Source organism: Arachis stenosperma, chromosome 3, assembly GCF_014773155.1.
Source record: "Arachis stenosperma cultivar V10309 chromosome 3, arast.V10309.gnm1.PFL2, whole genome shotgun sequence".
In the NCBI taxonomy this organism is placed as follows: domain Eukaryota; kingdom Viridiplantae; phylum Streptophyta; class Magnoliopsida; order Fabales; family Fabaceae; genus Arachis; species Arachis stenosperma.
Window position 1 is genome coordinate 158,506,883 of NC_080379.1, and position 11,876 is coordinate 158,518,758.

The 11,876-nt window shown below is 37.4% G+C and overlaps 2 protein-coding genes across 2 annotated transcripts; both read left to right on the plus strand.

The window, feature by feature from the left end:
* The first annotated feature begins 1,644 nt into the window (after positions 1-1,644).
* Positions 1,645-6,917, plus strand: LOC130967053 (actin-related protein 5). The gene is made up of 12 exons (XM_057891876.1): positions 1,645-1,864; positions 2,021-2,091; positions 2,434-2,558; positions 3,340-3,384; positions 3,556-3,658; positions 4,057-4,166; positions 4,854-4,963; positions 5,060-5,150; positions 5,232-5,672; positions 5,848-5,975; positions 6,220-6,559; positions 6,669-6,917. The coding sequence occupies exons 1-12, from the start codon at positions 1,764-1,766 to the stop codon at positions 6,915-6,917; spliced, it is 1,914 nt and encodes a 637-aa protein (XP_057747859.1). The 5' UTR covers positions 1,645-1,763.
* A 1,899-nt stretch (positions 6,918-8,816) lies between these two features.
* On the plus strand, positions 8,817-11,284 carry LOC130969921 (B-type cell cycle switch protein ccs52B). The gene is made up of 10 exons (XM_057895841.1): positions 8,817-8,903; positions 9,043-9,494; positions 9,657-9,779; positions 9,861-9,965; positions 10,044-10,223; positions 10,281-10,343; positions 10,422-10,616; positions 10,696-10,797; positions 10,877-11,008; positions 11,097-11,284. The coding sequence occupies exons 2-10, from the start codon at positions 9,069-9,071 to the stop codon at positions 11,148-11,150; spliced, it is 1,380 nt and encodes a 459-aa protein (XP_057751824.1). The 5' UTR covers positions 8,817-8,903; positions 9,043-9,068; the 3' UTR covers positions 11,151-11,284.
* Positions 11,285-11,876: the final 592 nt, after the last annotated feature.

Here is an 11,876-nt window from a genome sequence, read left to right on the forward strand (position 1 = left end):
GCTTCTGCAGTTTTTTATCTATTAATTAAAATAACCATGCTTCTGCATCATATCTATCATCAAATACAGCTTCTCTTAATTTGCGAGTACAAAGATCTAATCCATATTAGTTTTGTTTTTTTCAATGGGCACCACTACAAAGATACTAGCTAGAATCCATTAAAGAATTGAATTAAACGGAAGAGAAAATCAAATAGGTAAAACAGAGAGCGCAAGAAGAAAACGAATTAATTGGTGAGCTACGATGGCAGAAGCGTTGATCGGAGAGAGTGATGATGTGAGTTGCCTGCTCCGGTGCTGATGCCAGTTGCGAAGAGGAGGAGGCGAGACAAGGGAAGAAGAGGAAGAACGAGTGGGGTTTCTCGAAGATGACCGCGTACGTGGAGCCGAGAGAGGAGGAGGAGAAGCCGTGGAGCAGTGTCCGTGGAGACGATTACCGCGAAGGAGAGCACCATGCCGACACTCCTGAAGGAGAGCACCGCAACGCTCCGACGCTTATGAGAGGGAGCACCGCGCCGTCGCCGATAATGATGAACTTACCGAAGCAATAGAAATGATTTAAGAAAAACTAAAGGTCTTTCTTTTTTTTTTCTAAGTATTTGATTGGAAAGTAATTATATTGGGGGAATATGATGAAAAGTTTCCCCATAAAATTTTTAGCTATGAATGATTTTAGGCAACATTTTATAAAAGTTATTTATTTAAATTTTTTGATAACCCTTATAAAATGTTGTATTTTTATTTAAAAATGTTGCCTTAAATGTTTTATATTGCAATATTTTTTAAGTGTTGCTTTAGATATTAAAGACAACAATTTTTGTGGGTGACCAAAAAATTTGTTATCTTTGCTTTATTCAAAGGCAACTCTTAAAAAATGTTGTATTTTTCTATCTAAGGCAACTTTTATTAAATGTTGCTTCGAATAAGGGTTATCTTAGGCCAAAAATGTTGTAGTGACATGATATTTCGGATTTTTAACACCAAATAATCAATAAAACTAGAATAATCAATAATAAAGACCTCCACACAGTTTCTCTCACAAATAATATCTCTTTGCCCCGAGAGCCTCGTTGCCACCTTCCTTTCCAATCTTTGCTAACACTTGCAAAACCAACTCGAGCACCATTGTCAGGATAGTGAGGAAGAATTCAAGAGCCACTCATGATGGAGGGGATAGAGCTAAATAATTAACCATATAGACAAATATATTTGTAGAAAGAGAAATGATATTTGTATAATTTTTTTATATTTTATTTAAATATTTTTATTTTATAGTATAAAAAATTATTTTTTTAATCTATTCTCATTCTTATCAATTATTTTTAATACTAAAATTAAAAAATATAAACAAAATATACACAAAATAGTGTATATAACTTTTTTTTAGAAATTAATTTTTTTTTTGGTCTTAAGGAGTACTTAAATATGGCTTTTTTGTAAAAAAAAAAAGAAACCGAGTTTGTTGTCCTTGTAATAATAAGCCCAAAACCATTTGATTGTATGGGCCTATGTAAGAAATTGAATTAGCAGGCTCAAGATAAAAAAAAATAAATTTCGGGTCGAACCTACCGGGTCTCCGGAGCGAGTTCTGGTTCGGAGCTCATCATGCCTGAAACTTTTTTTTGTCAAAAATGATTCCAGAGTCGTTGCGGAGTAAGTCGCAGGAACACATAGATAGAAACTGATAGAAGACAAAACCCTGCTTCTTCTCCAAGTACCCAACAACGTCTCTTCCTTCTTCTTCCTTCAAACGAACCACGCAAATGCCTTTCATTTCGAAAATCAATCGCCAATCTGATTACAACCTCTTCCGTTCCGCCACTCCCCTCGTCATCGACAATGGAGCTTCATATTTCCGCATCGGGTACTCACTCTCACGAACCCTAATTTCACTCCCGATTTTTATTTTTCTTTTCTTTCTTTCCTGGATAGCGTGCTTTCGATGCATTTCGGCTGTCAGCTTGATGATGGGTTTGCTGGTTTTAACGCTCAAGTTGGTTCCTTTTTGGTGAATTTTCAGGTGGGCAGGGGAGGATGATCCCCGTGTTATTTTCCGCAACATTGTTCAAAGGCCACGTCATAAAACCACCGGTATGATACTCTTCTCATGTTTCTCACCATTCTGTTTGGTTTTTCTTCGTCTTACTTTGTCACTGTTTGTGTTTCCGTGAAAATTGTATCTGTTCTTCTCCAGAGTAGCTGAGGCGACAAGCTTAGTTACTTCATTACATGCTACTACTCAAATCAAAAGACAAACTTGTAGCTTAATTTGAGCTGATAAAATACACTACTTAAGCTGGTTTTAACTGGACCATACCATTATGTACAAGATAATAATGTAATGTATAATATAAAATACAAGATAATTAGCAAAAACAGAAGGGAATAATGTAGCATATTGAATGATTATTCCGTTGACATTCTGTGATACAGGAGAAACTGTCACTATTGTTGGTGATCATGATCCTGCACTATTAAAATACTTCGACTGCACACGCTCCGGACCACGCTCAGCATTTGACAGCAATGTTGTTTACCAGTTTGAAATAATGGAATATGTAAGTCTCTTCTAAGATTTATGAGTATGGAAGGGAAAAAATATCTTTAAGATTCAATTCTCAATGATCACTTCACCTGCTTGTTTGAGTTTGTGTTGTCCCACCGTCTATGCTATATGCTTGTGAAGTTGCTCTTCTGATTTGGGAATTGGTATATGTGGTGGCTGCATGTTATTGGAGTCCCTGTTTTTTGAGGAATTAGAAGTAGTACTTGAACTATAAAGATTTTGGTCCACTTTTTCTATTTCTACCAATTACATACTTATGGTGTTAGTTAATGACTTAAGCCAACTTGAAATGCAAAGAAGCAATATCTAGTAACTTCATACTTTAGCATTCACACAGGCCTTGGGATCATCTGTTCTAAAATAACAGAAAGTGTCCTCCATAATATTCTCTCTTTTCCTCTTCTAGGATACCTGACTGCTGGACCATTCTGATATATAGTTTTATGTTGAATCAGAGTTTGAACATTGACTATAAATATTGTACTTTGTTTTTCTTATCTAGAGCTCTTAATTTCTTCAAGGCATTGCATGCTGATACTTTCATATCACTAACACACTGAGGATCATGTGTTGCAATGCTGGGTTCTTTTTCTTGGTATGCGATGGATTAATTTGGGTGACATTTTGGGGTTTGATAGGTCAATGGTTATAGGTCACAAATGAATTTTGGGATCATAGGCTCATACAACTAGTCATGCACGTACATGTTTAAAGTGAATGCTTCATTAGTTTGAGTTGTGAAGAAAGGCATTACTGACATCTTTCATTTGTAGATCCTTGATTTTGGATTTGACCGGATGGGTGCAAATGGATCAGAGGTATGGCCGTATGTGGAGTAGTGTTTATTTTTCTTTCCGGAACATTCATGTTTAATTCTTGGTGCCTATGCTGCTGATGCAAATACAGTTTTTTTTTTCTTTTCTTCACAATTCTAGTTTTTAAATTATTTTATCTCACTACTCTTATTTCTATTTTTAATGCCGGAGCAGATTGATCATCCTGTCCTGATCACAGAATGCGTGTGCAACCCAGTTCAGTCTCGAAGTAAAATGGGTGAACTTCTTTTTGAGACATATGGAGTTCCATCTATAGGTATGTACACCTTTGTTAACTCTATTTATTTATTGGTGGGTGGGGGTTAGCTCTTCGTATACTAAGCGGCCTTAGTAGAAGCACAATTATAGGCTTGTTTTTGTTTTACCCTATAGCCAATCTATATGCCACCAGATCTGTTCGTAACTGGGAAATAAACTACGTGAAGACCTTAAAGGCCATGTTTGGCTTCTTGCTGCATATTTGCTAGTTTGGAGACCCCATCATTGGTGCGTGGATATTTCTATTATGGGCTACATGTTTTAAGCATAGTAGTCAATCCCAAACAGCATGAGCGGTTGACCCTGAAACCACTATAGTGGGTAGTGGGTTTGATAAGCTTGTGTTGTACATGCAGTTTTATTGACAAAGCAATCTGTGCTTCTTTGTTGTGGCAGCCTTTGGTGTTGATGCAGCATTTAGCTATAAATATAACCAGCTACAAGGAATTTGTGATAGAGATGGTCTGGCAATGTGTCCTGGATTTACTACAACCCATGTGATTCCGGTATGCACTGCATGCTATTTAGTATTCACCTTTTCCAACAAGGTCGTGTGAAGGAATCGAACTTGTGGTGTTCTTTTGTGAGAGAAAAACTTGTAAATATTATATTGTCTTAATGAGCAGTGGCTGTAATGTGATGAAATCATTTATCTTATTTTGCATCATCCTTTAAGTAATAATTGCATGTTTTCTGGTATCAGTTTGCTTGTGCTACTGTGCCTGACTGTCTATCTTCCTGTCACCATTAGCATTAATAATGTTGATTTGTATAATTGTTTTTTAGTGGTTTTTTTAAATAAATTATTAATCATATATGCTACATGTAAAGGCATCTCCTTATGATATTTCTAAAAGTAATTTATGCTTAATTTGAATAGATGGATGACTTTAACATAATTTTAAATATGACTTGTAAGTGTAGAAAATTGAAAGTAAAAAAATAACACTACTTTTCTTTGAAAGAGTATTTCCACTATTGGGGGAAAGTTGAAGTACAAGAAACTCCTTAAAATGGAAAAGGAATCAGTAATTTTTGTTGTTATTTAAGAAAAACGTTTTAATATATGTGCAGTATCCTTTTTAGTGGTCAGTTTCTGTTGTATAGTAGGGTTGCTGATTTTCTGATAGGATTTATATAGTCTTCTAAGTGCATAATGTGTATTTATAATTCTTTATTTGTTTCGTTTACAGTTTATTGATGGCGAACCTATGTATAAAGGATGCTGCCGTACCAACGTCGGTGGATATCATGTCACTAATTATTTAAAGCAACTTCTTTCACTAAAATATCCTTATCATATGTGAGTATAAAATCATTTGGGTTCTGTTTCAGCTATTACCAAACTGAGAACTAAAAATAGTACATAGTATTATATTTTGTTAAACACTTAATGCAGGGGAAGATTTACTTGGGAAAAAGTTGAGGACCTGAAGATGGAACATTGTTATATTGCACAGGACTATATTTCTGAAGCCAAGTTGTTTCAGGTATGAAACTTGATTTTCTTCTTTTCCCATGTAATTCCTTTGGTGTGTCTTTGGCTTCACTTTATTAATGATTTTGGACAGAGAGGAACCAAAGAGGCGGAAGAAAAAACCAGATTGTGGCAGCTACCATGGGTTCCACCTCCGACAGAGGAGCCTCCTTCTGAGGAAGAGATTGCAAGAAAGGCAGCAATAAAAGAGAAACTAGGTCAAAGGCTGCGAGAAATGGCTGAGGCGAAGAGATCATCTAAAATAAATGAACTGGAAAATGAATTACACGGTTTGGAGTTCCTTTTAAATCAGCTTGAACAAGTTGCCGAGAGTGATATTCCATCTTTCCTAGCAGAAACTGGCTATGTCTCTAGGCAAGAGATAGAATCTGCTCGTAATAGAACTACACAATCCTTACGGAAAGCAAAAGGTGAACCAAAGAGTGAGCAAACAGAAACTGAAAAGGCTGATTCCTCAAATAATGAGAAGTATTCTCTAGTTAACGTTGCTGATGAAATGCTGACACCAGAACAGGTCAGTTTGGTACCAAGCAACTGAGATCTTCTTGTTTTCTCATGCTTTAAATGTACATGTGAATTTTTTTTCTTGGAGCCATCTTTGTTTTACAATCTTAATACTCGAGCCATTTTTCGCATGTTGTTATCCATGTCTTATGTTGAGATGTCCATTGGTTGTGCTTGATTGGTAGCTTATTGAAAAGAAGAAACAGTTGTCAATCAAATCCATGTCTGAAGGGCGTATGCGATTAAAACAGAAGCGCCAAGAAGCGGAATTAGAACGAGAAAGGAAACAACAGCTAGAGGAGGAGAAACGCTTGTAAGGATGTGTCAGCTTTTTAATTTTAATTTATAATACTTTGTTCGTTTATTTATGTGAATAAAATAACTTTTCCATCATATTCAACTTTGTAACTTGGGAAAACTAAACGAGAGATAGAAGAGTAAATCTGTTATTTAGGATATTGATAATCATGGCTTCTATCTTGAAGAAGGCTTGAATGAATATAAATTTTAATGCTCAATATTTTCTTGTCCCTCCTGCCCCCCTTCTTTTACTGTAGGGAGAACCCAGAGCTCTACTTGGAACAATTGCATGCTAAATACAAAGACCTTTCAGAGAAAGTTGATCAACGAAAACGGCTTAAGACAAATGGAGGCCATACAAATGGGAATAACCTGTCTGGTGGTGTTGGTCGTGGTGAGAGATTGAATGCTGCTCAAAGGGAAAGAATGCGCCTGTTGACAACAGCTGCTTTTGATCGTGGTAAGGGTGAGGATACATTTGGTGCCAAAGATGAAGATTGGCAGCTTTACAAATTGATGAGCAGAGACAATGATGATGATGATGAGGGACCAGATGAGGATGACGCAGAATTAGCCCGCATCTCTTCAAGACTACAGGTCAGGTTATTTCTTTTACAATGCGAAGCTATTGCAGTCATATTTTGACTCATTTCCTTCTATAAAGGGTCCTCAATGATTAAAGTTTGCTGAATATTTGCTTTGGCAGGACTTGGATCCAACATTTGTGCCCAAGTTAGAAACAAGTACCTCTCAAACTGCTGAAGTGCCTCGTGCTCGTCCTCTCACGAAAGAAGATTTTCAGATTGTATTTGGGGTAGAAAGGTTCAGATGCCCCGAAATATTGTTTAATCCAAACTGGGTTGCGGTTGATCAGGTAGGGTTAGATGAGATGGCTCTTTCAGTAAGATGGATTATTATGAGAAGGGCGAGGACTGGCTTCGTAGTTATCAACTGAAATACTCCTTGTGATTTGACTTTGTAACACATTGCTGTATATTTTTCTGGAACATGAACATGAAATCATTCTCAATTTGTTTTTTTTTTTTTTGAAACCAAAGAAGCTCAACACTATAGTGGAGCGAAAGAAACAGAAAAACAAAAAATAAAATCAACACCTATTGTAAGTTTGTAACCATCTAGTGACTTTTCAGACTAATAACTTATTCCATTTGTTATTTTTGGTATTGCCATCAATAACAAAGGGGATCTTCACACCTCCATTTCTTGTAGTTACATAGAGACATGTTGAAGATTTTCTCAACACCTAATCCGATATTCTGAAACAACCTCCTGTACTTTTCTAATTAGACATTTCAAACAATTGCGAAGAAACTTATGAACCACTTTTTGCGCTCCTCCTTCCTCATTGTAACACCTGTCTAACTTTAAAATTGTTCCTTTAATATATTCGGATAGGACCATTGTCTACCAAACTCACATAGCCAAGCACAGCACACCTGCCAAGTAAATTTACAGCCAAAAAATAAGTGGTGAACATATTCTACATCTTTATTACATAATACACACAAATTATCATTCTGATCAACAATTCCAAGCTGACACAGCCTTTCCTTTGTATTCACCCTATCTATCAAGACAAATCAGGCAAACAGTTCTACTCTTGGAGGGACCAATCCTTTCCAAATAGTTTTAATGAAATTATAGCTTGTTACATCGTCTGGAAGTGTTTCTTCCTGTAACACCTGTACAAAAGAGTTAGTAGAAAAAATAAATACCTTGCCTGCTAAACTTTCAGACAATTCTATTCTCTTTATCAAAGGCTAGTTTGACCGGCATCAAAGTCTCGTGTCCCATTGGAATAGCTTACGCCTCCATTGGAAGTTCCATATCCATTCTAACCCATCTCAAAATCTACAAACCCCTATGACAGCTTTTTTGAATTGAAACCGAGAAGAGCCTTGAAAACCTATCCTTGAGAGGACCACAACTTAGCCCATTATCTTTCCCAATAACGAGTTCTTCTGCCATTTTCAATCTCCATGGACAAGCCAGTTATCATCTTCTCTCTTATATGTTGCTCCTTGATCTATATTTGGCAAATATCCTTCCATAGACCCTCTCTAGTAGGTAGAGCCTGGGTGGACAAAAGCTCATTAAGGGAGAGATTATTACAAGAGCATATCACATTTTTTTACAACGGACACTCCTCCTTAGAAAACCTCTACCACCACTTGAACAAGAGTGTTGTGTTACGAACCATCGCATTTCCGACTCCTAACCTCCCTAGCTTTTTTGAAGCTTGGACCACTTTCCATTTGACCAAAGTTATACCATTCCTATCATCCTCCTTACTCCACAAGAATCTTTTTTGTAACGAAATTAGTATCTCTACAATGACCTTTGCCATTTTATATAATCTTAGATAATAAACTGGCAGGCTATTTAATACTGCTTTTGATGAACACCAATTTTCTCGCTTTGTTGATCATTCTCAATTTGTATTAATGTTATCTAATTATTAATCTAATTGGCTGCACTCGCTTTTGCTAAAGTGAAAACATTCTGATGATATTTTCGGTTCACTTGGATTTTTCTAAAGTAGCCTGGTGATTCTGCATGTTTAAAATTGAAGAACACGATTGAGTTGATGTTGATCACTGATTTTAGAGTTCCAATGGTGTCCACTAATTTAATTTGTATGCACTTCTGGAAATGAAAATAATAATGAGAAATATATAAAGTTGACTATATGTGTAATTTTTGTTTAGTTAATTAAATTCTCGAACACCTGCAAACTGAAAAGGTGTAATAGCAGATGAAATCAAAGTATATGAATAATAGACAATATTAAGTAATTTTGAAGCTTAGAGCATAATAACAAGTAGTTAATAAACAAAATGTAAAAAAGTGTAGAAGAGGAAAGAGGCACAGAAAACCCAACGGCTACTACGCACTTTAAGGAGCCTCTGCCCTCTGATAGGTAAGTTACCGTTGGAATCTGTTTAAGGAAACCATGCCACAATTTGACCGTTGAACACACAACAATCTCCTTTTCTCTTCCCAACACTCTCACACACACTTTCTTTTCTGCTTCTTCTTCTAACCTTCTTCCACTGCAGCCAAAAAAGCAGAAGCACAAGTAGCAATGGAGTCACCTCAGGCTAAGAAGTCGGGGCTGAACCTCCCAGCTGGGATGTCCGGAACCTCCCTTCGCCTTGACACCATATCAAAGTCATCTTCTTCGACCTGTAGCGACAGGTTCATACCGTGCAGGTCCTCGTCGAGGCTGCACACATTTGGCCTGATAGAGAAGCCATCACCGGCTAAGGAAGGAGGCAATGAGGCCTACTCGAGGTTGTTGAAATCCGAGCTCTTCGGCTCTGACTTCGCTTCCCCTTCTTCTTCTTCACCAATGACTAGTCCCAGCAAGAACATGCTGCGCTTCAAGACCGATCACTCTGGACCCTCCTCCCCTTTCTCGCCTTCCGTCTTGGGACACCGCACTGAATTCTCTTCTGATTCTCCCACTCCTCCTAAGCCTCCCAGGAAAGTTCCCAAGACACCCCACAAGGCAAGTTCTCTTTCTTGACATGCAATGCATTTGAAATTACCTGTTAGTATATGACACAAGGTCTAGGATGTTCAAATAATAGTGATCCAAGTTTCAATGTTATGCCTAGAATCCTGGGTGAAGTAACATTATAAATTGTTACCTATGATTATAATTGTGCAGGTTCTGGATGCACCATCACTTCAGGATGATTTCTACTTGAATCTGGTGGACTGGTCCTCACAGAATGTTCTTGCCGTTGCGCTAGGCACTTGTGTTTATCTATGGAGCGCTTCTAACAGCAAAGTAAGTCTTAATCAGCCACAATTTCCAGAACATGACTCAAGATAAAACCTTAAAAATAAAAAAGTGTTGATGTGGTTGCAGGTGACTAAGCTATGTGACTTGGGACCTCATGATGGTGTCTGTTCTGTCCAGTGGACCAGGGAGGGTTCTTTCATATCCATTGGTACAAATCTTGGTCAAGTTCAGGTACCTTGTTATAGATATATTTAGTTGACTTGATGATTGAGATTAAGCATGAGAATAACCTTATTATGGTACACACAGATATGGGATGGAAGTAGGTGTAAGAAAGTAAGAACAATGGGGGGGCATCAGACAAGAACAGGTGTGTTGGCGTGGAATTCGCGCATTCTGGCTTCAGGGAGCAGGGATAGGAACATTCTTCAGCATGACATGAGAGTTTCTAGTGACTTTATTGGCAAGCTTGTTGGCCACAAATCTGAGGTATGAAATACACATTGAACTTAATCAAAAGAAATGAAATTGATATCAATTTGACAGGTATGTGGCTTGAAATGGTCCTGTGATGACAGGGAACTTGCTTCTGGTGGTAATGATAATCAGGTATGCTTCTATTAACAATAGTGTAGATTAAAAAAACAAAACATGATTGAATGTAATGATTTATTATTATATGAGCAGCTATTGGTATGGAATCAGCACTCTCAGCAACCGGCATTGAGGCTCACTGAGCACACAGCTGCCGTGAAGGCTATAGCATGGTCGCCTCACCAGAGCGGTTTCCTTGCGTCCGGCGGTGGAACCGCCGATAGGTGTATCCGTTTCTGGAACACTACAAATGGCCATCAGTTGAATTTTGTTGACACTGGAAGCCAGGTTTCTTTCTTAAGCTGTATTGAGACATGAATGAATAATGTACAATTCTATAATAATAACAGTAACAATGTTTGACTAGGTTTGCAACCTTGCTTGGAGTAAAAACGTGAATGAGATAGTAAGCACTCATGGATACTCCCAGAATCAGATCATGGTGTGGAAATATCCATCACTAGCAAAGGTAATAATTTATTATGGGAGTGGAGAATTTCAAGTAATAAAAAAATGTGATATGAAGAAATATTGAATTTGAATATTAGGTTGCGACTCTAACTGGCCACAGCATGAGAGTGCTTTACCTTGCAATGTCTCCTGATGGTCAAACAATAGTCACTGGTGCAGGGGATGAGACATTGCGCTTCTGGAATATCTTCCCATCCATGAAAACACCTGTAAGCATTTTTATGCATGTCACCAATTTCCAATTATGCTTTATAAATAATAATAATAATAATAACCAGTTGGAATATGATATTTCAGGCCCTGGTTAAAGATACAGCTCTTTGGTCACTCGGCCGAACCCAAATTCGATGATCCCACTAATGCTAATGGAACAAGGTCATTGGTTACGTTGTTTGTAATTAAAAATCCTCCCCCTAATAAAAAGGATATAGGCATATACATAGCAACTTAGGAATTGTAAAGTATTATTTACCTCACTAATTTGTATTTTTTTAAATAGGCATATATACATAGCAACTTAGGAATTGTAAAGTTTTATGAATCGTAAGATCGATCAATAATTTTCTCGTGTTTTCACAGGAAAAAGTATAAATTTTTTCTACACAGTAGCAAACGCCTTAAAGAATGAGAGAGATAGCGAGAGAAAGAGTGTGGGTAGAAAACACTGAAAGGGGTAGGGTTAGAGGTCAGATTAATGATCCTAGGGTTTGAAACAGAGAAGAGTACCGAAAGTTGGAGGATGAGTCGTTCACGATTTTCTTGGATAATCTCCCGGAAGACATTTCGAAGAGAGAATTGTTTCAACTGTTCAGTTGGACTGGCCGCATAAATGATATTTACTTGTCAAGAAAACAAAAAGCGGGCAGTATATACATGTTTGTGTTCATACGGTACACTACAAAGAGAGGGGCATTGAAGGCTATAACAGAAATGAATCGTATGAAGTTGAGAGGTAAGGTGATGTTTGTTGGAGAAGCAAAATACAGGCGATTATTGGGTATGAAAGACGGAAAGAAGATATAGCCAGCAGGTGGTAATCAAAGTGGAACGAGTCGTCAACCACAACGAGAAAGAGAG